The following is a 25,161-nucleotide window of genomic DNA, read 5'->3' on the forward strand; positions in this document are numbered from 1 at the left end:
GACGGATGTGACAGTGGACAAGAACCAAACATGGAAAGAGACACGTGACCTTGGCCCCCCGCGGTCTTCCCTTTACCTCTGCAGTGGCCGACCATCTCTAGCACAGGCAGCGAAATATTCTGATAGTGATCCATCGCGTGATATTTGGGCGACAACTCTTGGATTGTATATATTCATCGGAAAAGTGACGCAGGATGTCGTCTGCGATGAAGAGCCTGAAGAAGTCGATTGTGAGCCTCGTGTATCAGCTGGGGAATATGAGACTGATGCCCTCTTAGCTCTCGCGCAAGGGATCGAGTGACTCGAGCAAGTCGTCGCGCCCGGCTGCTAATTCGCCGACGCCGGCTTCGAACACATCGCCCTCAAGTACGCCCCAGCCGCCACCTTCGCACACGAACAAGCCCACACCGCCTCTCCCGACCCATGCATCGCCCGCGACTGCTTCTCTCAACTCGGTCTCTGCCTCTAGCTCACGTGAGAGGGACCGTGACCGCGAGAGAGAACGGGACAGGGACCGTGCGCGCCATACCCCGGACCGCACCGCACCAGCTCCTCCAATTGTCGTAATCCATCCCGAGGATAGCGCTCCGGCCCCATCCCAGGCCCAGCCAGAGGCAACTCCACCGCGTGCTGGTACTATGAACCGACTCCGCCAGCAAACGCCCAAGGACACCATTCCCGTCATAGGAAAGCCGCCCCGCAAGCAACGCTCGTCTCGTTTCCACGTCACCGAGCGCGTCGAAATCGAGAAACTCCCCGCCTTTGTCGAGGTTGGCCCAAATGAGCGCCCAGAACTCTTTATCCGCAAGCTCCGCCAGTGTTCTACCCTCTTTGATTTCAACGATGCCAGCGCAGAGCTCAAGGGCAAACAGATCAAGGCTGCCACTTTGCATGAGATGCTCGAGTATATCACCACTCAGCGTGGCGTTATCAGCGAGGTCATCTACCCCGAAGTCATCAGCATGTTCGCCAACAATCTGTTCCGCACGATCCCGCCCCAGGTTAACCCAACAGGTGACGCATTTGACCCTGAAGAAGACGAGCCGGTTCTTGAACTTGCCTGGCCTCACCTTCAAATCGTCTACGAGTTCTTCCTCCGCTTTGTCGAGAGCCCAGACTTCAACACAAATGTCGCTAAGCGCTATATTGATCAAGCATTTGTCCTACAGCTCCTCGAGCTATTTGATTCCGAAGATCCTCGCGAACGCGACTTCCTCAAGACGACACTCCACCGTATCTATGGCAAATTCCTTAACCTTCGCGCCTTTATCCGCAGGTCCATCAACAATGTATTCTTCCAGTTTATCTACGAGACGGAGCGCCACAACGGTATTGCAGAACTCCTCGAAATTCTAGGATCTATCATCAATGGGTTCGCTCTCCCGCTCAAGGAAGAACACAAAATGTTCCTCACTCGCGTCCTTATTCCTTTGCACAAGGTCAAATCCTTGTCGCTCTATCATCCTCAACTCGCATATTGTGTTGTCCAATTCCTGGAGAAAGATGCAAGTCTCACCGAGGAAGTTCTCCGTGGACTATTGCGATACTGGCCCAAGGTCAACAGTCCAAAAGAAGTCATGTTCCTTAACGAGGTCGAAGAAGTACTTGACGTGATCGACCCAGGCGAGTTTGTCAAGATCCAAGAGCCTCTCTTCCGACAGCTTGCGCGTTGCGTCAATAGCCAACACTTCCAGGTCGCTGAACGTGCGCTCTACTACTGGAATAATGAATACATTGTCAACCTGATGGGTGACAACATTGGCGTTATTTTACCCTTGGTCTTCCCTGCCCTATATCAAAACTCCAAGACTCATTGGAATAGGTGAGAACACTAGTGGTCTCTTGTATGTGGATCCTTACTCATCTCCAATCCAGGACAATACACGGAATGGTATACAACGCTCTCAAACTTTTCATGGAGATTAATCCAGAATTGTTCGAGCAATGCGTTCAAAACTTCAAACACGACCGACAACTGCAAGTTACATTTCTTCTCCATTACTAGCATTGTCTAATTCTTTTCACCAGTGAGCAACAGAAAGCCGTTGAACACTACGAAAATTGGACACACCTACTCAAGCGTGCAACTTACAACGCACCACACCATCAATTGCCGGCTCGCCTGCAAAAGGTAACCTACCCGAATCCTCCACCGGATCTAGACGATCTCGACTTTGGAGATCCAAGTGTGGACTTGAGCGCCGCGGCCATGGAGGCCGAGCTCGATGCGGTAGCGGGAGACGTTAGTCTGAACCTCAGTGCGAATGGTGTAGAAAGGACCCCTCAGGCGGACCCAGGACTCGAGGTACGTTGTGAAGAATTCTAACAAAATCAAACTCACGAACGGTTATATTTGTAGAGCGCACAAAGGCCCGCTGAAGTACCTCTTTCACCTTCTGCGACGACTGGAGGACCGCACGTACGAAGAAAGAGCGTGTTGCCAAGTACGTTTTATCCGTACCGAATTGGTTAGAGAGCTAACAACAGTCTTACCGCAGTGGACGCCGGGGTCATGCGTGACCTACAAGCACACAGAAGCCTGGACGACACCGTCCCAAGTCATAGATAATCCTCACGCAGGGCACCCTGTCAATTTCTTCCTGGCTCGTTATGCTTCCATGACCTGAACGAAATTCAATCTTGTCTCCCTCGGTTGCTCTGTGTTAGTAGTCCCACCGCTAACCTGTTTCTTGCCCCCTTGTGCTTGCTTAAATGTGTCTGTCCGGAACAGCTTTATTGCAATTCCGTTCCTCTTTCCTTTTCCCCTCGTTACCATCTCCCTAAATCCTGGCGGGTTCGTCCAAAGTCCGGTGTTGTGCGATTGGACTCTTGTTCATGAGATTGACTCGCCCTACTACCGCCCCTGCTGTTGTTTTACCTCGCATTGATACACCTATATACATACATGCCGGACCTACGCTTGTTTTCCTCTTCCCATGTTGATACTAAGTCAATCTGGTGATTATACCCTTGAATATGGCAAGACAGAGTTGCCCATAAGTAGTATATAGATGTGATTACAAGTAGATTGAAGTTTCATAGACGGTGTGATACATCAACTTTGGCCTTAGTGCCCATGTCCATCATCTTCGCCTCCCTTGGCTTCTGCATCGCAAGTTAGACATGCGTAATTATTTAAATATAACCGAGTACTTACCAGGTGCACACTGGATAGCATCATCAATCCTCAACAAGGATACCGCCGCCTCAAACGCCGACTTGAGGCTGCGCACCTTGCTCACCGTTGGCTCTAGCACGCCGGCTTGGAAGTTATCCCTAACTTCGCCGTTCAGGAGATCAAGGCCATACCGCATCAATTGGCGCTTAGGATCTCCTGAAGGTGCGTTCTGTCCAGCGTGATGGTACGCACGTAGCTTGGCGGTAAGTTCGGTCGAGTCCTTGGCTGCGTTTACAGCCAGGGTTTTGGGGATGACTAGCAAGGCAGCCGCGAATTCGGCGATAGCTAGTTGTTCACGCGAACCCTGTTGAGATTTTTAGCTGCAGCACTGGTTGGGAGATGATTCAACTTACCAGAGTCGTAGCAAAATTTTCAAGGTAAATGCTCAGTGCTGTCTCCACAGATCCGCCACCAGGCACGACGGTACCGCTCTCGAGGGTTCTCTTGATGATCGACAGCGTATCATGCATCGCACGTTCCATCTCGTCGAGCATATAATCGTTTGCTCCACGTAGAATAATGGAAGAGGAGTTGACGACCTTGGTGCCGCGTACGATGATAAGCTCATCGTCAGATATACGTTCTTGAACAACTTCATCAGCAGTCCCGAGGTAGCTCGCCTCAAAAGTCTCGTCGCCTTCGAGATTGCAAGGCTGGTAACAAATGTCGCGCCAGTGGCTTTGGCAATCCGCTTCAGGTCCTCTTTCTTGCATCGTCGAACACCCATCGCACCAGCTTCGACGAATTCCTTGAGGACAAGGTCATCAATGCCCTTGGTCGTGAGGATCACATTGGCGCCTGCAGCAATAATCTTGCGGACGCGTTCGAGAGTAATCTCAGCCTCCCTAAATTTGACCATTTAGTACAAGTGATGTTAAAGCATATATGACATACCTTCTACGGATGTCTTCAAGCTGTTCCGGATTATCTACTAGAATCTGGACACCAAGCTGTAGACGATGCTTGTGCAGATTAATGTCGAGACACGCGATTTTGGCATTGGTGATACGCGTCTTCATTGCTAAACTCTGTGTCAAAAGCATGGAACAATACCCCGATTATTTTCCCACCTTGGCTAGCGACCGTGCAGTTCAGAGCGTATCCTTTGATGTACAGAGATTCGCGCGCGCTTTTCCCGTGCGCTTTCAAGACGTTGACGGCCTTAACAGGGTATTTGATCTCTCCTCGCGGGTTTGTAGTTTTGACCGCAAGCATCGCATCGACAGCCATTGGCGCGAATAAATCGTCATCGCTGAAAGTCTGCTCAAACAATTTGCCAACAAGAAGTTTGGGAAATAACTCACCTTCCGATAATTTTGCTAGACATGGACGTCTTCGCTGCGTTTACGAGCGCATCCCGTCCCAAAGAATCTACTTTGACGCTCAGTTGGTCCATCATGAATTTGCACCCTTCGCGGCATGCAAGACGATAGCCAGTAATAACAGTCGTCGGGTGGATCTTCATTTTGACCAACTCATTGGCTCGTCGCAATAGTTCGGCAGCGATGATAACAACAGATGTTGTCCCATCGCCAACCTCCTTATCCTGCTTCTGTGCCAGATCGACAAAAATACGGCCAGCAGGGTGTTCTACCTCGAGCATGCTCAGGATGGTCGCGCCATCATTGGATATCGTAACTTCCTACGACCCGGTAAGTAGAACACATAGGTTAAATGAGCGTGCCCTAGACTCACTCCAATGTTATCCACCAACATCTTATCCAGACCCAGAGGCCCCAAAGAACTCTTCACAATATTTGCGATAGTTTGCGCAGCGATGACTAAACTCGCACTGTTAGCTATGCTCAGAGTTTCTGTATCACACATATTCACCATTTTGGTCGCGTATTTCTTGCCCTGAAACTCGGTCTCCGCCCAAAAATACGCTATAAACGCGAATCAATACTGGGCTATACATAAGAGTATTATAAGTTTACCCAGATCGTGGATCACGTTGGAACATAGACATCCTTTATTATCCTGAGGATACGCGACGACGGATGACGAGTCGTGAAAGTTAGAGTCGATTTTCGGACGCGAGGCGCTCTCAGGGTCCACATTAACTGGACCCTGAGGTGTTACAGCACAACTTTCAGAGGTGATCATCCACCATCCTGCAAATATGTTTGGCGCATTTAGGCCCAGTTCAGTCAACTTGGGTGGTCTGCTCTGGTGTGTATAACTACACATTGTCTTGAACTTACTAATATATCAATAGGAAGACACCCTGGAGATTGTCACCCACAAGGAAAACTAACCAACGTGAGCGACTCAAGCGTGTAGATGCTGTGATCGAAGCGGTAAGAGCAAGTGGTGTAGAATGTGCGGCTTTGGTGAGCACAAGTGACCCATTTGGCACCTTGGCTCATACTAATGTTTGCGCTAGACAAAAGCTCTTACTTTGCCTAAAGAACATGAAATGTCTGCGAGGGACAAATACACCACGTTTGTTAAGTCTGCGAAAGGCTATCGAAAGGGTGTACATAAAGTTCCAAAGTTTACCAGGGTACGCATTTAGTGTATATCCACTCATTCGCTGTTTATTCATTTGGCCCTTAGCTCACCTTGCGGGAGAATCCAAAGGGGTTCTAACCATTTGTTGGCAACATACTTGTCCCACGCAGATATGTCTAGTATTACGCTATATTATATCCCCAAACCTCCAGACCTCAAAAAATTTCAAAAAATCTTCCTCCCCTGGATCCACATGTTCAGTCGATTATGAGAATTGCCCAAACACCACCATTTCTCAACCATAGCTTCGGTCAACATTGTCGGCATATCGAAAAAATCCATATCACCTAACCCTTGGCCAGCGCCATTGAAAAAGTCAACTATGCGACGATCAATATCAAACTAAAACGGGATGATCGTGAAATGACTGACTTCTCTGTGCATCCCATGGTGCACCGGGCTGCAGCACGCCAGTATTCAACTCAAGCGCGATAGCTCCACCTCGTGTAGCCAAATATAAAGTTTCTTTCCAGTCAACGCTAAAGGGTGCATCTCCAGGAACCAACTCAGTCTGCATTCCATTCCTCATGCGGGCAGTAATGACGGCTTGTCGCATGGCGCCCATGATATCTACTTGATATCCTCCTGCGACGTCAGTTCCGAGGCCGACTTTGACACCCATATCAAGAGCCTCTCGGAGGCAGAAGGGAAGTGTGGAAAAGTATGCGTTTGACAAGGGACAGTGCGCAACAGCTGACCCAGCCTCGCGCAATCGACCAAGCTCAGGTAATTCGAGAAAGGTGCAATGAGCGAATATAGCCCTTGGGCTCAGTATTCCCGCCTAAATCGTCGTTATGACTCTGAGGGGGTCAGGTTACCCGTAATCACTCACGTCATGAAATATATCTATATCTGACTTCCCCCTAGATTGCCGAACATAGTCAATCTGGTCATGAGCTTCCGCTAGATGACTTTGTATCTTGACCTTCTCGCCCCGGCTGATAAGAGCCAGACCCCGGAGCACCGCGTCAGAACAAGTTGGCACAAACCGAGGCGTCAGGACTGGTTCTACTAAACGCAGAGGTGGCGGCACGGCGGAAACCAACCCTCTACAACGTCGAATAAAAGAACGCGCAGAGACTAATGAAGCGCTTGTCGACGGCTCTCGGTAGGATGGTCTAGAAGATTGGTCCATTGTAAGTTTACCGACAAATATACGAAGCCCTACGGCTTGAAACGCCTCCGCCAGAATGATGCTGAAATCCGAGTCAAACCTTCGAATTCACCAATACATACATTCCTTACTTACTTGGTATCCTCGTTTATTGTGCCAAAAGCAAGTACGGCACCAGTTCCATTTTCTGCCAATCGCTGGGCAAGTCGCAGGTACACCTACGCGCCATCAGTTCGTTTCATTCAAGATTCCCGCGTACGAGTGCCACACCGTAACATGCCTTTCGCGCCAATTCGGGATCAGAGTCAAGCCTCTCCTCAGCCCTATATGCGTACTCGTCCAACCATATCAACAAGGGGAGATGAAGCCCGGTTCCTAAGTATAGAAATTGAGGAGCGTGTAAATGTAGATCGATAAATGTCGGAGAGAAGAAGCTGGTAGGCGGGAGCCGCACGATAGAGGACGCCGGCATGCTATGCAAATAGTGTAGAGCTGCTGGCGTTGGGGCCGCTAACGGACACATTTCTGCTATGAACCCATGAGCGTCTACAAGAATGACCTGTTCTTGAAGGATTTCAAGCTGTCCCAAAGCGGGCGTGTTCACGACATTTCCTATAAAGACTTGAGTTATAGTGACGGACATCTCAGTGGTGGTGGCAGGTAGGGAGTTGTACTAATTGGAAATTACAAGCACAACAAGAACACGTACATGGGGATCCGCTATGCCATTGCTCGGAGCGAATAGTAGATTTTACAGATAGATCTATGTAGGTATATTATGTGTTACACATGGAACCTCGCGCCAATTGGTAATCCCTCGCTGATCTTCTCGATCAATGCTCGTTTCATAAACTGCTCTTGTGCCAATATTCGGACAGTCTGTAAAAATGTTAATCCAATGCATAACCGACATACGTCTACCCTGCTTACTCTTATGAACCTTTCTAGATCTATTCTTCCCGAGTTCAATGCACGATGCAAGTGGTACATTGTATCTTCAATCGCTTTGTCCTCAGCAATTAGGTCCACCAGTCTAATTCAAAGTAAACGTTTTTCGACATATTACGTTCAATAAACCGACACTTACTGATTGTATACTATTGCGGTCGAACAAACCAATTCGTCGACCTCTGGATCACCTTTGGACTTCAAGTGGTGCATGTTTGCTTCGGCTCTTGCAACCACATCTTGTAGCCTGTCTCCTACAGTTGTGCATACGCTCCGGACAGCTTCCAATCGAGCCATCTCATCCCTGATAGCCGGCTCACCGGCGAGAAGATCTCCCTGTGTTGCTCGCAGGCGTTCATTGTCACCAGCTAGTGCATTACTCAGGGCGCTAAGCTCAACGGTAATCTTGGCATGTAAATCATGGTGTAAGCGAAGCAGTTCAGGGTTAATTGGCCTCGGTGGAGCATTGGGAGATGGAGGTGCCTCATTGACCTGTGTACTAATGTCGTCCTCGTCGAGAAAGTTGGGCCGAGGTGCAGGAGGCGCCGGAGGAGTAGGAACATTAATGATAGGCGTTGGAGCGGGTGCGGCTAAAGGTGCTGCAGAGTTGGAGTACTGCTGATACGCAGTGGGTGGCGGAGGTGGTGGCGGCTGGGGTGAGTAGGTGGAGGTCGCATAGGTGGGTGAGTGATACCTGGTTGGGAAGGCATTGACCATCGATTCGGAGGCGATTGAGCCTGAGATGGTGGTAAATGGTTACCAGAGATCGAAGAGCCAATTGAGTTGCCCCGATTGTGTTGTTGATAGACGTGTGGGCCCGGGGGTGGAGGGGGAGCGGGTGGGGGAGGGCCTGGTTGGTTCAAGGTAAACACGGGCCGAATGGGAGGTGTCTGATTTCGGAGGGGCGACGCTGGAAGTGGCGGTGGACGTATTGGCGAGAGATTTCCGCTCTGCAAGTGGTTAGACATACCGTTGATGTAAAAATCATCGTGCATACCGTGGAAGTAGAGATGGGCGGGATAGCCTGAGAGAATATCTTAGCTGGCTTTGGTGGTGGGCTTCCCGAACCTGAAGCCCCTGGAGATGACTGTGCGGACAGATTCGGAGGTTGTTGGTGGCTCGTTGCCGGTTGGGAAGATGTGGATGGAAGGGGAGGAGGCGGTCGGTGAGGAAGCGGCCCGCTCGCTGGTGATGCTGCTCGAATGGCTGTCGATGGAGTCGATGGAGCTGTACTCTTAGGTTTTGCATAGACAGGAGGCTCCCGGGAGAAGGTGTCTTGCATAACTTCAATCAGAGCTCTTAGATTACATCCCTATAGCATGTCCAATTATTAGGGCACGTAGTGTTAGTGCCAGAAACTTACCTCGCTCTTTCGGCGCCAGTTATCCAAATATTCGAAAGCACATTCACCACTTGGGTCCACATTCTTACTGGATTTTACAAGCATGTCACTTGTTGGAACAACATAAACTAGTGGAGGCAACCTAGGGTATTCGAGAGGAAGCCAGAGGGCAATAGGGATATTATAGGTCGCTTGCCGGAAAGTGATTGGAATCAAGCCATGCACACAGAGCAGAAGCTGGGCTCTGCCATCGTTAAATGCTAGAATTAAATATGAGTTTCTACATATATCACCTCAACGCAACACTTACTATACACATCGTTCTTTGGTCTCAGCGTAGGGTAAGCTGCGAGTGTTGCATCTACATCATTATAGATTTGATCCTTCTGAGGATACGGTCCTAGAACCTGTTTCAGCCACTTCTGTGTTAAGCTCAGAGACATAATGGCCTCTTCAGAGGACGTCTCTAGTTGTCGGTTTCAGCGATGCGTGGCTTGTGGATTTCTGGGGTAGAGGTCGGTGGCGATGCACCATAATGAGGGGCCCGTAAACATGGGTTAGTTCGGCGCTTAGCCTCGTAGTAAACCCCATCAGTCTAGCACTCTACCTCCTCCCTCTCACTTCAATTCGCGTTCCAGAAGATCACATAGGTGAGTAACATAAATCAAGAATCTATGATATTACGTGCTTACACGTGCTGTGATATTCGTTAGACTACCTCATTACCTCCGATCGTTCTTCAAGCTTCTCCAGTCCGCTCCCGTAAGTATAATATAGGTCAATCGTATACTTGGCTGGAAACAAAGAAAAAAAATACTAGCTTGCCTACAAATACCAGAACTTGATTATCTGTTCTACTCCCAATGCAAGATCAGGCAAATACATCGTACAATGTGGATGCTATTCCGACAGAACGCACACCCACCCGACGGCCAGATATGAAGCGGAAGTTAGTCGTAGTTGGGGATGGTGGATGCGGAAAGACATGCTTGCTTATCGTGTACGCCGAGAACCGCTTTCCTGAGGTAAGTAGACGATCAGTAGCATTTCGCTTTTATTAATTGTCGCTCAGGCCTACGTGCCGACAGTATTCGAGAACTATGTGACAATCGTTCCGTTCGAGGGAAAGTCTGTAGAACTTGCTCTATGGGATACCGCCGGTCAAGAGGAGTATGATAGGCTACGACCGCTGAGTTACCCGGAAAGCGACGTAATCTTGATCGTATTTTCAATTGACTTCCCAGTTAGTCTGGCGAACGTTCAGGACAAGGTGAGCTGAAGACCCTTGCACTTTTGGAATCCTAGCTAAGGGTTGCTATAGTGGTATCCTGAAGTTGCCCACTTTTGCGAGAACACCCCATTACTTCTAGTTGCAACCAAGACCGATCTTAGGGCAGACGAACAGACCCGACGCATGCTCAGCGCACAAGGTCAAACCCCTGTTACGCCTGAACAAGGCGGAGCAGTGGCAAGGGAGATTGGGGCTAGGTACATGGAATGTTCAGCAAAGTCAGGTCAAGGTGTCCAAGATGTGTTTAATGCGGCTCTCAAAGAAAGTATGAAGGGTCGGTGGGGGAAGAAACTGCGTAACAAGAATCGTTGTGTAGTACTTTAGTGTTGTACAAAGGCGCGTGCTCTTTGTCAACACCTTACTATTGTCGATCTTGGGAGACCCACGATTTATATTTATTAAATGACAGATTTAATAACCTTGTACTCTGCTCTTTCGTTCACGCTCTCCCCACAACTGAATTAAATTTCTACCGCACTTTAACTTTTCTTGAGTTTAGTGTTGGTGACGTGATGGGGCTTTAGCAAACACAGCGCGATATAGGTAAAGGCTGAAAGTACGGATAGCAAGGTTACTGTTTCAACCCATAGTTGATGTGAAGTGTTTCCGGTCGGAACAAGAATAGGTGTTGAAGGGTGAGGAGTACCAGGTGCAAGGAGTGCGTAATGAAATGTGACTGTTTTGTTGCTGAAGGCCTGGTCTAAAAGCTCCCATCCAATTCGGTTTACTATGGGAAATATTGAGAGATCAGGTGTATGGGGACAAAGGTATAACTCGCCTGGATGACCGCATGTAACCACAACCCAAGGCCATGGAAGTTGGGGATCTGAAAGGCCAACTCCTCTCTGTGGTGAAGGATACCGTAGATGAAGTGGTATATCGAATTTGACCTGCGATCGAAGGGGTACTTCCGCAAGGACCGCAGCAGACCGACCGCCAACTGCCTGGACTGGTAGCTCCAAGTCTCGCTCGCCGATGACGTGGCATAACGGACCGTATCCTTCTTCGTATCGCTGTCTTAATTCATATTGATCTACAATAAAGTCCGGTGGCACGAATTGCAACGATCCAACGAAACAATTTGTCCCGGGTTCGAAGGTATCTAGGCCCGATATTGTCGTAGTGCTGATTATATGAAACCCCTGTATAGGAGAGACCGTAGTTTGGGTATTTATTTCAGGGAGATTTTCAGGAGGTGTACTCGAGTTAAGTAACAAACGTTCCGAGAACGAGTTTGTATCCCAGGGCGTCATAGTTGACGCGACGCGTAGAGTCAAAACAATAGTACTTTCGAGTTCTGAAACGCTTAGTGGCTGTGCCCTAGGCTGGTCCCAGTGAGCCAAAGCTTCAAGCGCGATTCTTCCCACACACTCTGTGCGTTTGATACATAGTCTCTTAAACCCTTAAAGGTGCTTTCCTTGGTAGATTGTATGAGATAAATGCGCTCATGAATGGGTAAGGGCACACGCGTCCCATATTAGGCTATAACCCAATTCCAATCAGTCTCTGATCGAGCGATTGGGCATAACCAATTCGGAGCCTTGATCTTGCAGAGGACCTCCATATACTTTGAAAGACCTCAAATCCTAGTACGCTATGGCATATGTTCCGACTTCGCACACACACCCGCCGGCAGCAGATGTTTCAATTGTCGTCGATGCAGAGGCATCGCCCATGACCGAGGCACCGCCTATCCTCACGACAAGTACCAAAGTTAGCACAGCTAGTCAAACGGTAGATACGATAGAACCGCCGGCAAATGCTCCTCAACTCCTCGTCCCCAATCAAGCTGCAAAAGAGCGACCCGATGGAAAAGGAACCTTCTTTGGTGCAGGTGGGGCCATGTACGCTACTCACTCGAAAGTTTGTGAGAATGCGGTGCTTAATGGATCCACAGTTTGAGGGAATTCGACAAGTCTCGCAGCCAAAGCCGACGGCCTTCGCGCCCAAGCTCTCCTCCATCAGATCTTCAGCCGACCGCAGTCTCAGGCATCGGAGGCAAAGGTACTTACTCTGGTTTATATTCCATTCACCATTCATTGATGGATATACTGGGTCAGTATCAAAGCCTGATTACTCCGAATTGAAGATCGTCGTGGCCATGGTAGGACTTCCCGCGAGGGGCAAGTCATATCTAAGTAACAAGCTTACTCGTTACCTAAAGGTAGGCGATCCATACACCCGTGTGTAATGGGGGCTCATTTTGTGATGCTAGTGGCTGGAATATGATGTTGAAGTACGTGAAGACTCGTTGCCTGGATGTACTAGATGTCCATATTACCTTCATCTAGGTATTCAATGTGGGTCAACTTAGGAGAAGCAAAGCCAGGGCTAAGAAAGAGAAGTATGTTCTTGATTAAGCCTGGCGAGTCACCTTAATGAGCATCCTGATAGAAGCGGCATAACCGAGGACCATACTGCATCTTACTTCAGTCATTCAGACGACAAGGCATCTCAACTGCGAGAGGCATTGGCCGAAGAATGCCTTGAGAACCTGATTAGTTGGTTGAAGAAGGGAGGAAATGTCGCTATTCATGGTATGTATCCCAAGCATTATGAAATTATCGTAGCAACATCCAAGAATTTCTGCCCATAATGATCCAGACGCCACGAACAGCACAGCATCTAGAAGGTTGGTTGTATGCATTCCATACGTCCACTCTTAGATGATCGATGTTGAGCATTCAGAGAAAAAATCGCGGCCCGAGTTGCGGAAGAACCGGGATTGGTAACCTTATTCCTAGAGAGCTGCTGCGATGACCCAGCTGTCATTGCAGCAAACATTGCTCTCAAGGTCTCGTCCGGGGACCCAGATTACGCACATATGTCAAGAGAGGACGCAGAACGTGACTTCAGGAACAGAATTAAGCACTACGAGGAAGTCTACGAAACCATGACTGAACCACATCTTAGCTATGTCAAGATCATCAATATAGGGTCCCAGGTTCAAATGTACAGGATCCATGGGTATCTTCAGTCACGCATTGCTTTCTATCTCATGAATTTGCATCTCAAGCCGCGTAGTATTTTCATGTCACGGGTTAGTCCTTCTTATTTATTCTCGCTTGTGAAATTTGGTATTAATACTGACGGAATGACAGCATGGAGAAAGCCAATTTAATGTTGAAGGGAAGATTGGTGGCGACGCACCGTTATCAGCTAGAGGAAGGCAATATGCATCTGCATTGCCCAAATTAGTTAGGGACAATATCAAGGATGCTGAACTGACCGTACGTTGGATCGGGCATATGACACGCCCTTGTTGATGCTTTGATATAGGTTTGGACCTCGACTCTTCAAAGAACGATTGAAACGGCAGCTCAGCTGCCTTACCCTAAACTCACTTGGAAATCGTTGGATGAACTCGATGCTGGTGTTTGTGATGGAATGACTTACGAAGAGATTGAGGTTGGTTTAGCGATCCTGAACGAGCCACCTGGTTAACACTAGACTACAGGCCGCCTATCCGGAAGACTTTGAGGCTAGGGATGACGACAAGTTCAACTATCGTTACAGGGGTAAGCTTCCTTTTCTTTTGGCCGATCAGTTCTAATGTTTATGCCCACCAAGGTGGAGAATCGTATCGAGATGTAGTGGTACGATTGGAACCAGTTATTATGGAGCTTGAGAGGCAAGACAATGTGCTTGTGATTGGACACCAGGCAATCATACGCTGCCTGTTAGTTATCCCCCCCCCCCTAGATTAAACATTATTAAGACGTTTCGTTCAGATACGCTTATTTCCACAATCTTTCACAAGAAGAACTCCCCTACATCAATATTCCTCTGCATACAGTCATCAAGCTAACTCCTAAGGCCTATGGCTGTGACGAAGAAAGGTACGTGTACTCGGGGTATTATGCAAATTTATCTCATTAAAGCACTATTCCTTAGGTACACGCTGCCTATTGGTGCAGTATCGACGCACCGGCCAAAACCAAAAAACAGTGGCGTCAAACCTCCGGTCGCTGCTGCGTCCTCGGCGAGAGATTACTACGGGCATCAGCCAAACGCAAATTGAGTTTTGAACTTTTTAACAGTTTGAATAAATTGTCTTGAGTGTATGCGTTACATGTGCTTTGGCTAGAATATGGGTGCTAGACAGTTATTAGGCGGGGAATGTAACAAATTGGATGGGCTATTAACGGCAAGACGCCTGGTACTGGAAGTTACATTTTCATGGCTCCTGGTGGCCGGAACAACGACTATAACTTCTTCCGGTGCATTTGAGGACGATAAAAAGGGCCGAAGTTTTGGATTAAAGCAACGCATATACCAACCCTGGAAGGATATTAAAAGCCAACAAGATGAGTGTCAGTCAAAAATTGAAGCGACCCAGACTCGAACTGAGGACCGTCTGTGAACATTAAGATGTTAGACAGACGTGATAACCAACTACACCATCGCTCCTTGCGTCTCATAAGAGTTTATTTATTTTTATTATTTGTGTACGATACACCTCTATGTAATTTTACACACTCATGTTAGTACGATTCTCAGAAGATAGAGCAATCCTGTATAGTATGTACCTTCTTATAATTACTTTAAGCTCCTGTTATTGCGGACCGCAGGAACCAACAAATTGGGTATCCAAAGCCAACAACTTGCTAATAAGCGCCGAAGCCCACGCATCCTTTCCTCAAGAAGTATCCACCATGTCAATATTACAGCGCGGTAGGAATAACAACATACTTTTCGCTCTTGCGCGCTCTGTCCGAACGAAGAGCTCCCCACCCGAGGTGGGAAGCACCGAGGCATTTGTAGGTCCTCCGGACCCCATCTCCAACATCCGCCCCATCTTGCGCGCCAACCTCACCGAGCTGGGGCTACAGCGTGCGCATCCGTACTCTCTATCTGAATTCTCACGCCAGGAAGTTATTGGCTATTCTGCTTCAGCGCTTCATGAACGGCACATCGAGGCATTCAATCACTCATTTTGGACAGATGTAGGCCATCTCGGTGCTTGGATCAATGTCAATCAACTGAACTATGACTTGCTTCAGGTCAACACTAGGTTCAACGCTGCACGCCAGAAAATATTGGATTCCCACCGCCAGTTGGTCCCGGAAAAGATGCTGCCGCAAGAGATACTGCTTTAGAAGCGGATTTAGCAACCTTCTATCGTTCATGGCTTGCTGAAGAAGATGCTAGATTTCGAGCGTATATTCTACGATATTATGTTGAACAAATTCGTGGCATATGGCTAGTTTTTCGCTCATACTGGTCGGGATAGTATAGAATACAAAAGGAAAATTATGTCACTTGTCTGGCACGTTCTACAGCTTCGGCGTACCACTCCTCGACGTCCCCCGAATCAAGCAGCCGTCGGAGTTTGATTTCCTCAAGTTCCAAGTCACTGAGCAAGGCATCTATAGCGTGGCTAGGAAGATCAGGGAACCGACTACTAAGCGTTGCACTTGTAGGAGTGATAGCAGCTTCGGAGGGGGGTATGATCAGACTTTCCTCATGAACACTGAGCAGATACACTATCAGCCGCCAAACCGCAGTTTGTTGGATATTTTGCCAGATCTGCTCATCAGTTTGAGAAGATTGGTCACGAACTTCAATCCAGCTATCAAAACAGTCAGTCGGACTATTTAGAATATCCACCAGGTACTCACTCGTCCTCGATCCAGGCTCGCCTCCAAAGTGTCCTGAGTGCATCTTTGTATTCTTTAGATTCCTTCTGCGTTGCAACTAAGAGACTGCTTCCTGACGCAAATAAATAACTCACGCTAGTGCGTTCAATTACGGATGCAGCGTCAATGAAAGAGGTAGATTCGGGCTTGCTGATGCGCAAGGTGAGAATATCCACCAGATCGTAACTCGATAGTACGTTTCTCTGAAGCAGTTGCTTCACCAGGCGTTTGAAAAGCTGGTATCAAGTTAGAGGGCGATTTTTGCAGTTTAGCTATCCCGACTTACTGCGTTGTTTGCATCCTCTACTGTTGAGGGAATTAATTCTTGAGCTAGAACATCAGCTTGGACGTCTATAGACGGCCGGCCACGAACGTTCGCCTCGGCTACTACACTATCGAACTCGACCCGTATTTCGCGCTGCAGTTCAACTAGGTCGAGCTGGTCGTCGTAGACTATACCGGAAGTTCAAACACCCTATCTCGTTATTTGAAAGTTTCAACATACCTTGGAGGTCGTCTTGTACCTGGCCAGAATTAAAGCTCTCCAGATTGTTTTCAGCAACAGTCGAGAGCTTTGACAAGCTAAGCAAAAGCTGCGGTCCTATTAATTTTCGCACTGTCCAATATATTTTTAGCACCTACTTGTTTTGCGTCGAGCTTGGTCTCCTTTGCGATCTCTCCTGATAACGTTGCAGTCGTGCTCTGGAAATCCCTAACAGCTATATCATGAAGCCATGAAATCCGTGGGTAATCGGTACTTTGGAGGAACCCATGCAAGAGGGGCCAATAGATCTTATCCTGTAACAGCAGGGTTTGAAGTTTACCTATGAGAATAATTCAACCCAATTATAGAGCACAGAAAGTATTAGGATAGTGACTGACCGTGTTCGACATACCACTGGTACAATTCGCTAGCGAAGTCCTGTTGGTATCGCTCCAAGTAATTTTGAGTTCGCAGATCACTGGCAAGTTTACTGTCGTTGCAAAGCTCTGCCAGACTGCGAAAGTCCCTATACTGTTCGGCCAGCTGGAATGCATCCTCGCCCTGGTCATAGGTAGCTATCAAATACAAATCAATATTAGCGCACAACATGTCCCGAGAGTTGCATACCAAGGTTGCGTAGCATCGACGGCCTGTAATTCGCAAACTGCTGGTCTAAAGCTACAGCTTCTTTCCTGTCTTCTGCCGATGCATTTTGTCTGCGATACTATCAATATCCCTCTCCTTGTCTGATTTTGATAACCCACCTTTGCAAATATTCCAGTCGCTCGCTATAATTGGCAAACAAGTATTTAGCTAAATCTTGTAGTTGGCCCTTGAGCTCATTTTGAATGTCACGCTCGGCTGGTACGGTCTTTAGAGTATTGCCCAAGTCTCTTGCCCGATCCCCTAGCATGCGACCAGTATATGTGAACAGCTCCTGCATAGTCTCGAGAACTTCAGGTTCACTCGTCCAAGGCGCGAGGCTAGGCGGTGCATCTTCCAAACCATAAAAGCCTAGGCTTTGTTGTCGGAATGCATTAACAGTATTATAGATTATCTGGAACGTCACTGGTAAGTAACTGTGAATAAAGAGTACCAAATAGTATGTACCATAACCAGTTGGTTAGCCACACGAAGGGTTTCGACAAGGTTGGGAGCACCGCTTCGGTAAGCATCGTCTACGACGTAGTCAGCGTTTATAATAATTTCGGCCAAGTCTTCCAGCTAGAAAGAGTGTGAGCAGCTGCTCAGTTTCAAGAAACAATGCTACATACGTGTCCCTTGAAGAATGCCCGTACGGGACCTTCTTCCGATGGAGCACTGTCATTCCCAAAGTAACGCTCAATTATCTCGGTCAATAGGGACTTTCGACGTTGACCAGAGTGTTCACTGCAAGAGTGCTTAGTCCGACAAACGAGCGCTTACTGCTTTCAGCTTACTTTTCGTATTGCCACAGTGCGCTTGCAGCAAATAATTTCTCAGCATCATAGGCCAGCGACTGCCTGCTTGAATCTGACATCTATTATAAAGAACCAGTTCAGCGACGAGAATATATTGAAAGGGGAAATAAACCAAACTTACATGTGCAGTAGCGTGGTCCTCATTAAGGAATCTCATAAGTGCCTGGAGTTGACCCAATCGCTGGTTGATATGTTGACTCAGGTCCATAGCATGGCGAGACTCATGAATTGCTAGCATTATAATAAGTAGGATTCTTAGATGCACAGTATCGCCACCAATACTTACCCGAGTTAACAATGTCGCGGCTGAGACCGACTGCGGCGCTGCCCAAGTCGGCCTCCTTTAATTCGGGGTCGAGTCGGAAGACGAAGGGGTTCTAACCATAGGTAACACTTCAGCAGAGTACACAATAGAACAATAACAACACTTACATCCTGGATCGTACCGAAGCGAATGGCTTGCTCCATGATGGCCCTAGACTGATTGACCTTGCTCCTATGTTCCCGTATTAGTACAAAACTCGGGTGAATATTAAACATGAACTGACGTGTCGTCGACACGCTTGATCCTTGAAAGGTCAAGATGGATACTTAGTTGGCCCGATGTAACAGTCATGAGCATCAGTTCGACCGTGTTCGAACCAGGTGCTTGCTTGTCCGGAACTCCGTGCCCAAGAGTGCGATTCCATCGACGATCCTTGAACATCAAATGCGTTTTGAACGTTGATCCTGGGAAAACTATGAGTGATCTCGTCAGTATGCAAGTATGGATCACATACCTGCATTCAAAGACTGAAGCGTTACTGCATCGACGAATTGAACAAGAGCGACATTCCCATTGTCAATGAGTTCAAGCGTAGGGTTGGATGCAGGACGGGGGTCCCGGGTCTTTATAATAAACGTCAATCACCAACTTGACCAGTATCAGTGATGGCAGACCTACCCCCTCATAAGGCACCTTATCGAACTTTATTGAGGTGAGAGCATCGCCTGCTGGAGCGAATGATGCAATGGCGTAGGTTCGATATGGGGCTGAGTCAGTCGACTCCAATTCATTTAGTGGCAAGTACGAGAAGAGAATGAGTGCGTGTTCATTGCTAGGAGTCCAGCGTTAGGTAACGAAGTTCATATGCGGGGAATACACCCACCCTTGCATTTTAAGGTCGTGTAGCTCAATGTCGAGCTCAGGCAACTCGGCTTCTTCTTGATCCTCGGGAACAAGACCTTGTTGAACAGACGCCCGTACATCGTATTCAAACGGCATCTGAACCAAACTCAGGTACAAGGGATAGAAAACAATTACTCGTACTTACCTGCTCCCATCCATCGCCAATGGTCCACTTTTGTAGAGTTTTTTTGGTAAGTGCCCAGATGTTTTTGCTTCGGGCTTGACGAGTTTCAGAGGCTGTTTCGGAGATAGCCACCACGGCACCTCCGTCCAGCTCCCCAGTCCCTCTTCCAAAGAAACGAGAAAAGGATAGCAACCCATGGTGCTGGGAGAAAGGTGCGATCACGGTCTGAGTCTTGCCACCAGGGGATGACAAGACCATCCGGAGGAGGCGACCAGAGGTCGTTGCAAGAATATAGAACGAGGCCTAAAACCATGATCAACGATGCAGTTTTACTCGGATTAAAACGGCCTACCTCGCATCGGTAAAGACTGGAAATATACTCGCCGCCTGAAAGTGAGGCCGAGGTGGTGTAGAAATGTTCAGCCCCCGCCAAGCCGGCATTGATGCTCTCCCAAATTCGAATCTCTCCGGCAGTCGAGACTATGAGCAAACCTGGCTCACGACTGGCTCCATAAGGTATCAATGACACGTTGGGCAATAGCGTATGCGTAGCATCTTTATTTTCACGAGGGGTTGGAAAGATGTAGCAAGTCGGGGAGCCATGACTTCTCTGTAAAGGGGGCTCAGAGGGAAAGTTAAGATACCGAGCAAATCCTCTTGCCTTGGTTGGGTTCCAAACGAAACAGGTCTTCTTGGTGACAAGGAAGGAATACCCAGTGAGAATATCGACTTGACCGGTTGATGCATTTCGGTCGCTTTCTAAGGAGCTTTTAGCACATGATAGCTGTTGTTTTACTATCGAGAACACAAACCTGAACTTCCCAGTATCCTCCGTACTTCCTCTGGAAAATGGCCGCTCAAAACCACCGTCAACTCTGGAGTTTTAACATATGTAGGTAGTCCTGTTGCTTCTGCAGCTGTCACAGTTGCATATGAAGCCTCAGACCTCATATCTTGGTCCTCTGAAACCGAGTCATGGCCTGGGCCAATTGATGCACGTATAGCAGGTGTATTCAGTCTAGATGTACCAGCACGTGGAGCAACACTTGTACGTCGAGGCGGTTGGCTTTGTCGAGCATTCGGTTGGGCCGCACGGCGCGTTCTCGCCACAGAAGGTGCAGGTGATGCAAACATTAGTGCGATATATCGAGTACGACAACAAACTGGCAATACAGCGCTTCTCGCGTCCGTCACGTGTGTTAATTATGTAATACAGCCCCGGCCTTTGGCGCTCCTCCTCTCCTCCTCTTCCGTTCTCGCAAAGGCTTGGGTTCTTCGACTTGCTCAACAGTCTGGGCCAAGTCAGATATGAATCCTAGTAGTTGTGAACAACTCTAACCTTGGTCATTCCCCATGCCTCCATGTATGATTCAACTGTATGCCAATTCTTGACTGCTGCTTCGGCAGCCAGCTCACGAGCCACCACCCTATAACTTCGTAAAATCAAGCAAAGTAAATCAACTATGCGCTCACTTTGAAGGCCCTATTCCGGACCCAATTGATATTGTAACATGGCTACCATCGGTGGTTTTGCCCACTACGACTGTATTTCCCCTTATCATGAGTATTGGTCGATATTGTGAAGGTATGGTCACTTGCGATGGAAAGTAAATTCAACCAATCGTCGGTTGCTCCCAAATACAGGCATACACGACTCCTTTAAACGAGTCATAGTCCCAATCTCTTTCAGCCCTGGATCATCGTAAGTCTCGAAGTGTGTTTTCCGCCTACAGTACTCCTGGAAATAATGAGCACGGGCTTCTCCAAGTGCATTTCCGGCTAAGAGACAATGTTAACGGCGTGGCAAAACAAATGCTACTATATGCTACGCACCTTTCTTTCCTTTGGAAGCAGCCGCAGCGGTAGCATTGGCTTCATCCACACTCACCAGTTTCCCAGAATTCGTCCATGAAGAGATGACAGGTATGACGAGCGGGAGTAGCCGGTCAACGACCGCCTGGCTACCAAACCGGTCTGAAATCTCAGCCAAGGCTTCACAAAAGTACGAAGCATCTGCTCGCAGCGATCTCGTAGAGAGTTTTCGACAAGACTTTGGTCAGATTGTGCAAGCTTCGACCACCAATATGCCAATTGTTCATTTGATAGCAATTGAGCACAGTGTCCCTGGAATCCTCGATCATCTAGGAATCCGAATCTGAATCTGGACACAAATCAACCACATACTTCAAGAATTTCGCGCCGTGAAGTCGGTAGCCGTATAAACAATAACTTAGATACAGCAAAGCGGATAGCCATCATTCCTCGATGAGCTTTGGCTGAAACTTCATACTCTACTCCTTGAACCTCTGGACCAACCGGTCTGCGCCAAGTGGGTAGGTCCAAGATTCGTTGGTGAGATTCTGGTAAGAATCTAACTCCTCTCGTGGCACTAGCGGTACTGCGCCCGCGTGGGCTGAGCGCCGAAGACATGGTGGTAAGAAAGAGTTCGATGATCCTAGTGTAAGTAAGCCTCCAAGCAGCTACTTGCTCGGGCGCTTCAAAGTGGCAAATTAAAGGCAATCGGATCAAACTCTATGTACTAACGCCCTCCATGCAATCTTGCTATATTAGTAAGATGCGTGTGTGGACGAAAAAAGGTCGTCATTGCGGTATAAATTTGAATTTCATGACCGGTCAGTACGATAACAGTAAAAACCCAAATGGATATGGTGTGCATCGACTGCTGACCTAGTGATCATCTTTTTTGAAAGTTGACTTCTTATTTCCGAACGATCCTAAAACTAATCCACCAAGCACAATTCCTCCAAGGACCCACAAGCCCTGTTTCTCCTCTTGATTGAGCTCCCTCTGGGCGTCCTTGATATTAGTTTCATCTTTCCCTAGGTTTGGAATCGAAATGCCTGATGCAACAGGCTTCAAAAACTCGCTGGCAGTATCGTTGGCCGTATCCTTAAAATTGAAGTTCAACGAGAGCCCAAACTCCTCTAGTAATCCCTTGATTCCCATCGGTTGGCTCCCTGCCTCGGATTCAAGAGAGTGAGCATCTGTTGCCTCGTGGATCGCATGGGATGGACCACCACCAACGTGTGTAGCAGCAGACGCGACAGTCACTACTTTTGGGGCGTCACTAGGGGGTTCTTGTGGAGGTGAAGCGGATTCGGATGGTGGGGAATCGAATTTTTGAGCAAGAAAAGGCTGAGCGAGGTGATCAGTACAATAAATGCGCCTTGAAGGCCAACTCGTCTTACAATAACTGGTCCTTCGTCAATCGGCTCAGGGGTTGTCGGGATCTTGACATCGAGGTTACGGGAGAACCGCGCCTTAAACTTGTCGCCAGAAGGCTCGGCCTGGGAGTAGCTGCCAGTAGAGATCCAGCGCTGCCTTGCAGAAATATGCGCGGTTGATGGGCTTTCGACAGAGGTTGATGGTCGCTCGTTGGTTTGGTTATGGGAAGCAAGTCTTTGCACGAGCTTGGACTTGCTACCGCCGCTGTTGGACAGAATGCTTCAGAACATATATTACGCGATTACGATCCAATACTCACGTCGCCAAACCCCGTTGCTTGGCCTCAGTTCTCAGCTGCGCTACTGTGTATTCTTGCCATTTCTCAGGAGACTTTGGAAGTAGCACAGTCGAGGCCAACGACCTAGAACGACACTGAGGGACGCGAATAGCTGCCTTAGAAATTTGTCGGAGCATTGCGGGAAGAAGTGTGATGATGGTCGGGGAGCCACAGGGAAATTTGGAGATCAAGTTTGATTAGATAACCAAACCAATGACATCAATTGCCATGTTAGACATTATAACAAAAATGCGGAGATATAATCTAGCTAACGCAAACTAAAAGCGAACAATGAAGCCTGTCTATGATTTAAGTGCCTTCCATACACCGAGACCGATTTCAAGCAGCTGCAGTTCCTCATCCGCCCCATCACATAGCGCCTTGTCCGCAGCTGCAAACACAGCTGCACATGCTGTCTTTTGTTTCGACGTTACAGTGTTGTGCAAAATAACAATATCGTGTAACTAGGAGTATGCTGAGTATATTGACTTCGTGACCCAGTGCGATATTAACGAACCTGTGATAGTAATTGGGCAACGCTAAATCCCTCTTGCATTATTCGATTGACTTCGTCTCTGATACCGTCAATGTCTTTCGCTACTATGCTTCAGTTAGGATTACTAATGAAAGATGTCCTATGACTAACCGCGATCTATATCCATTCCTTCATCGGGTAATTCAATGCCAACCGCAGAGCTGAACCGGTTCATCACGGCGTCGGGCACAACCCCAGCAATTTCTTGAATATCAGAAGCGCTAATAGATGGCGAGGGCTCCTGTGATGCAGATAGGCGTGCTGCTGACTGCAAATAAGTAATAGATCGCCGAAGGTCCCCATCTGAGGTCGATATCAGTGCGGTAACAGCCTAATACCAGGCTGAGTACAGACATATACATTCCTCGAATAAGACGTACCTCTGGTGAAATATCAATATTTTCTAATTTTACGATGTGCTCGAGCCGCGAGCGAGTCGAAGACACGTCAAGAGGGTGGAACCGGAACTTAGAACAACGTGATGCCAAAGGTTCGATAATTCTATTCACAAGATATTTAGAAGGGAACAAGCCAGTCAGATTGAGCTCTACGCACCGCGTTACATAGTTGCAAACCAAACAAAATCGAGTAATCTTAGCGTAGTTCTCCATAATGCGACGTAGCGCTGCCTGCGCATCTTGAGTCATTGAATCTGCTTCATCCAATATGATAATTTTGTACGGTGGGCATGGGTACTTAGAATTGGCCTCGGCCGCTCGTGGAGTTTGTCGCGCAAAATTCTTGATTTTTTCTCGCACTATTGAGATACCACGCTCATCTGATGCGTTCAACTCCAACACTCGCGTCCGGAAAAGCTCTGGACTACACATCCCTACTTCAGAAAGAATTTTGGGAGGCTCTCTGAAAAGGTGCCTACCCAAAAAGCTGTCGAGATAGGGCAAGGATGGTACTTGTTTTTCCAGTGCCAGGTGGCCCGTAGAACAGCATATGTGGCAACTAAGACTGAGGTATTTTAGACTGTTAAAATAAATCCGCAAATTCAACTCACGTTAGTCGATGTCAGCGTTTTCCTCAGTACGGCAACGGCATGTTCTTGGGCAGAGACATCTTCAATCGTCTGAGGCCGACTTGGTGGATGTCAATGTGGCTCCAGGTGTGCAGAATAAAGATCCGACATACTACTTCTCAACCCATGGTTGCAGCGCCGGATCTACCACATTCTTTTGGACATCTTTCTTCGCACTGCTTTTCAAGAACATAGTCGCGTATGGTCCGGTCACTTCCTTGAGGATCTCGACCGAGGAAGAACCGAATGGAACGCGTTTTCACGTGACCGCGTCCCCGGCAATTTAGCTTCACAATCGAGTCATTCTCGGTCAAATTGACAACCAAAAGTCGCCATCTTTGGTACTCAACAACTTTAGCCTATTTTCTAGTTTTGCAAGTACGCATTGAGACCTTCTGTATGCACAAATAATAAACTCTCCTTTTAGTGAAGGGAACAACGTTATCTCCGAACACCGCATGTGTTTACTGCGGTTCTTCCCCAGGCACAAGTCCTGAATACATGCAGGTGGCTGAAGGTAGGCCTTGAGTTAATCAGCTCTCCTTAGGTGTGACTGGTACGTCACATAGCCGTGGGTAGAGCGCTTGCGCAGGCAGGGATAGGTTTGGTCTATGGTGGGGGAAGACGGGGATTGATGGGAGGTGTAGCTTTTGCATGCGCACAAGCCGGAGGGAGTGTGACAGGTGTCTTGCCCCAGGCTATTAAAGCCAGCGGGGGGAAGGCACCGGCCCTATACTAGCGAGCAAGAGTGACGAGGACGAATCGATTTGGGCCAAAGCGGAAACTATTGTTGTCAATTCCATGCATGAAAGGA

General features: G+C 48.1%; 11 protein-coding genes and 1 non-coding gene across 12 annotated transcripts; 5 read left to right on the plus strand and 7 right to left on the minus strand.

The window, feature by feature from the left end:
- Positions 1 to 206: 206 nt before the first annotated feature.
- RhiXN_01993 (Serine/threonine-protein phosphatase) lies at positions 207 to 2,569 on the plus strand (the record flags this gene model as incomplete). Its single annotated transcript, XM_043321812.1, has 6 exons — positions 207 to 230; positions 279 to 1,822; positions 1,876 to 1,981; positions 2,039 to 2,305; positions 2,360 to 2,444; positions 2,499 to 2,569. 6 exons carry the CDS (start codon positions 207 to 209, stop codon positions 2,567 to 2,569), a joined length of 2,097 nt encoding a protein of 698 aa, XP_043187635.1.
- Positions 2,570 to 3,067: 498 nt separating this feature from the next.
- Positions 3,068 to 5,147, minus strand: RhiXN_01994 (TCP-1/cpn60 chaperonin family (T-complex protein 1); the record flags this gene model as incomplete). Its single annotated transcript, XM_043321813.1, has 10 exons — positions 3,068 to 3,105; positions 3,158 to 3,482; positions 3,532 to 3,717; positions 3,759 to 4,023; positions 4,073 to 4,199; positions 4,249 to 4,430; positions 4,483 to 4,820; positions 4,874 to 4,959; positions 5,012 to 5,064; positions 5,116 to 5,147. The coding sequence occupies 10 exons, from the start codon at positions 5,145 to 5,147 to the stop codon at positions 3,068 to 3,070; spliced, it is 1,632 nt and encodes a 543-aa protein (XP_043187636.1).
- Positions 5,148 to 5,300: 153 nt separating this feature from the next.
- RhiXN_01995 (uncharacterized protein) lies at positions 5,301 to 5,770 on the plus strand (the record flags this gene model as incomplete). The annotated part of the gene is made up of 4 exons (XM_043321814.1): positions 5,301 to 5,350; positions 5,397 to 5,511; positions 5,565 to 5,684; positions 5,738 to 5,770. 4 exons carry the CDS (start codon positions 5,301 to 5,303, stop codon positions 5,768 to 5,770), a joined length of 318 nt encoding a protein of 105 aa, XP_043187637.1.
- An 87-nt stretch (positions 5,771 to 5,857) lies between these two features.
- Positions 5,858 to 9,539, minus strand: RhiXN_01996 (amidohydrolase family protein; the record flags this gene model as incomplete). The annotated part of the gene is made up of 13 exons (XM_043321815.1): positions 5,858 to 6,012; positions 6,065 to 6,473; positions 6,525 to 6,888; positions 6,942 to 7,024; positions 7,066 to 7,479; positions 7,516 to 7,537; positions 7,594 to 7,685; positions 7,737 to 7,839; positions 7,894 to 8,491; positions 8,515 to 8,704; positions 8,752 to 9,066; positions 9,118 to 9,356; positions 9,407 to 9,539. The coding sequence occupies 13 exons, from the start codon at positions 9,537 to 9,539 to the stop codon at positions 5,858 to 5,860; spliced, it is 3,117 nt and encodes a 1,038-aa protein (XP_043187638.1).
- A 420-nt stretch (positions 9,540 to 9,959) lies between these two features.
- Positions 9,960 to 10,711, plus strand: RhiXN_01997 (small guanosine triphosphatase family (GTPase)-like Ras family protein; the record flags this gene model as incomplete). Its single annotated transcript, XM_043321816.1, has 3 exons — positions 9,960 to 10,121; positions 10,169 to 10,366; positions 10,418 to 10,711. 3 exons carry the CDS (start codon positions 9,960 to 9,962, stop codon positions 10,709 to 10,711), a joined length of 654 nt encoding a protein of 217 aa, XP_043187639.1.
- A 155-nt stretch (positions 10,712 to 10,866) lies between these two features.
- Positions 10,867 to 11,640, minus strand: RhiXN_01998 (uncharacterized protein; the record flags this gene model as incomplete). The annotated part of the gene is made up of 1 exon (XM_043321817.1): positions 10,867 to 11,640. The coding sequence occupies one exon, from the start codon at positions 11,638 to 11,640 to the stop codon at positions 10,867 to 10,869; it is 774 nt and encodes a 257-aa protein (XP_043187640.1).
- Positions 11,641 to 11,983: 343 nt separating this feature from the next.
- On the plus strand, positions 11,984 to 14,408 carry RhiXN_01999 (6-phosphofructo-2-kinase/fructose-2,6-bisphosphatase; the record flags this gene model as incomplete). The annotated part of the gene is made up of 14 exons (XM_043321818.1): positions 11,984 to 12,231; positions 12,285 to 12,391; positions 12,448 to 12,551; positions 12,603 to 12,623; positions 12,679 to 12,731; positions 12,782 to 12,924; positions 12,992 to 13,019; positions 13,076 to 13,427; positions 13,489 to 13,617; positions 13,667 to 13,795; positions 13,845 to 13,905; positions 13,958 to 14,066; positions 14,119 to 14,226; positions 14,282 to 14,408. The coding sequence occupies 14 exons, from the start codon at positions 11,984 to 11,986 to the stop codon at positions 14,406 to 14,408; spliced, it is 1,719 nt and encodes a 572-aa protein (XP_043187641.1).
- A 305-nt stretch (positions 14,409 to 14,713) lies between these two features.
- On the minus strand, positions 14,714 to 14,797 carry RhiXN_12472. The gene has a single exon. It is a non-coding gene; the product is annotated as a tRNA-Val (tRNA).
- A 245-nt stretch (positions 14,798 to 15,042) lies between these two features.
- On the plus strand, positions 15,043 to 15,486 carry RhiXN_02000 (fructose-1,6-bisphosphatase I; the record flags this gene model as incomplete). The annotated part of the gene is made up of 1 exon (XM_043321819.1): positions 15,043 to 15,486. The coding sequence occupies one exon, from the start codon at positions 15,043 to 15,045 to the stop codon at positions 15,484 to 15,486; it is 444 nt and encodes a 147-aa protein (XP_043187642.1).
- Positions 15,487 to 15,640: 154 nt separating this feature from the next.
- On the minus strand, positions 15,641 to 20,396 carry RhiXN_02001 (non-repetitive/WGA-negative nucleoporin carboxy-terminal protein; the record flags this gene model as incomplete). Its single annotated transcript, XM_043321820.1, has 22 exons — positions 15,641 to 15,959; positions 16,009 to 16,073; positions 16,122 to 16,262; positions 16,313 to 16,479; positions 16,532 to 16,619; positions 16,669 to 16,850; positions 16,909 to 17,085; positions 17,138 to 17,226; positions 17,275 to 17,567; positions 17,621 to 17,734; positions 17,785 to 17,899; positions 17,950 to 18,029; positions 18,092 to 18,201; positions 18,257 to 18,347; positions 18,403 to 18,466; positions 18,519 to 18,699; positions 18,750 to 18,858; positions 18,914 to 19,067; positions 19,119 to 19,234; positions 19,284 to 19,565; positions 19,615 to 20,021; positions 20,075 to 20,396. 22 exons carry the CDS (start codon positions 20,394 to 20,396, stop codon positions 15,641 to 15,643), a joined length of 3,666 nt encoding a protein of 1,221 aa, XP_043187643.1.
- Positions 20,397 to 20,461: 65 nt separating this feature from the next.
- On the minus strand, positions 20,462 to 22,922 carry RhiXN_02002 (replication factor C; the record flags this gene model as incomplete). Its single annotated transcript, XM_043321821.1, has 8 exons — positions 20,462 to 20,554; positions 20,602 to 20,689; positions 20,736 to 20,856; positions 20,913 to 21,041; positions 21,096 to 21,223; positions 22,039 to 22,418; positions 22,472 to 22,712; positions 22,768 to 22,922. The coding sequence occupies 8 exons, from the start codon at positions 22,920 to 22,922 to the stop codon at positions 20,462 to 20,464; spliced, it is 1,335 nt and encodes a 444-aa protein (XP_043187644.1).
- A 165-nt stretch (positions 22,923 to 23,087) lies between these two features.
- Positions 23,088 to 24,540, minus strand: RhiXN_02003 (AAA family ATPase; the record flags this gene model as incomplete). Its single annotated transcript, XM_043321822.1, has 8 exons — positions 23,088 to 23,249; positions 23,303 to 23,382; positions 23,432 to 23,651; positions 23,701 to 23,821; positions 23,876 to 24,142; positions 24,198 to 24,277; positions 24,330 to 24,408; positions 24,461 to 24,540. The coding sequence occupies 8 exons, from the start codon at positions 24,538 to 24,540 to the stop codon at positions 23,088 to 23,090; spliced, it is 1,089 nt and encodes a 362-aa protein (XP_043187645.1).
- Positions 24,541 to 25,161: the final 621 nt, after the last annotated feature.

This window comes from Rhizoctonia solani, chromosome 16, assembly GCF_016906535.1.
Source record: "Rhizoctonia solani chromosome 16, complete sequence".
NCBI lineage: Eukaryota > Fungi > Basidiomycota > Agaricomycetes > Cantharellales > Ceratobasidiaceae > Rhizoctonia > Rhizoctonia solani.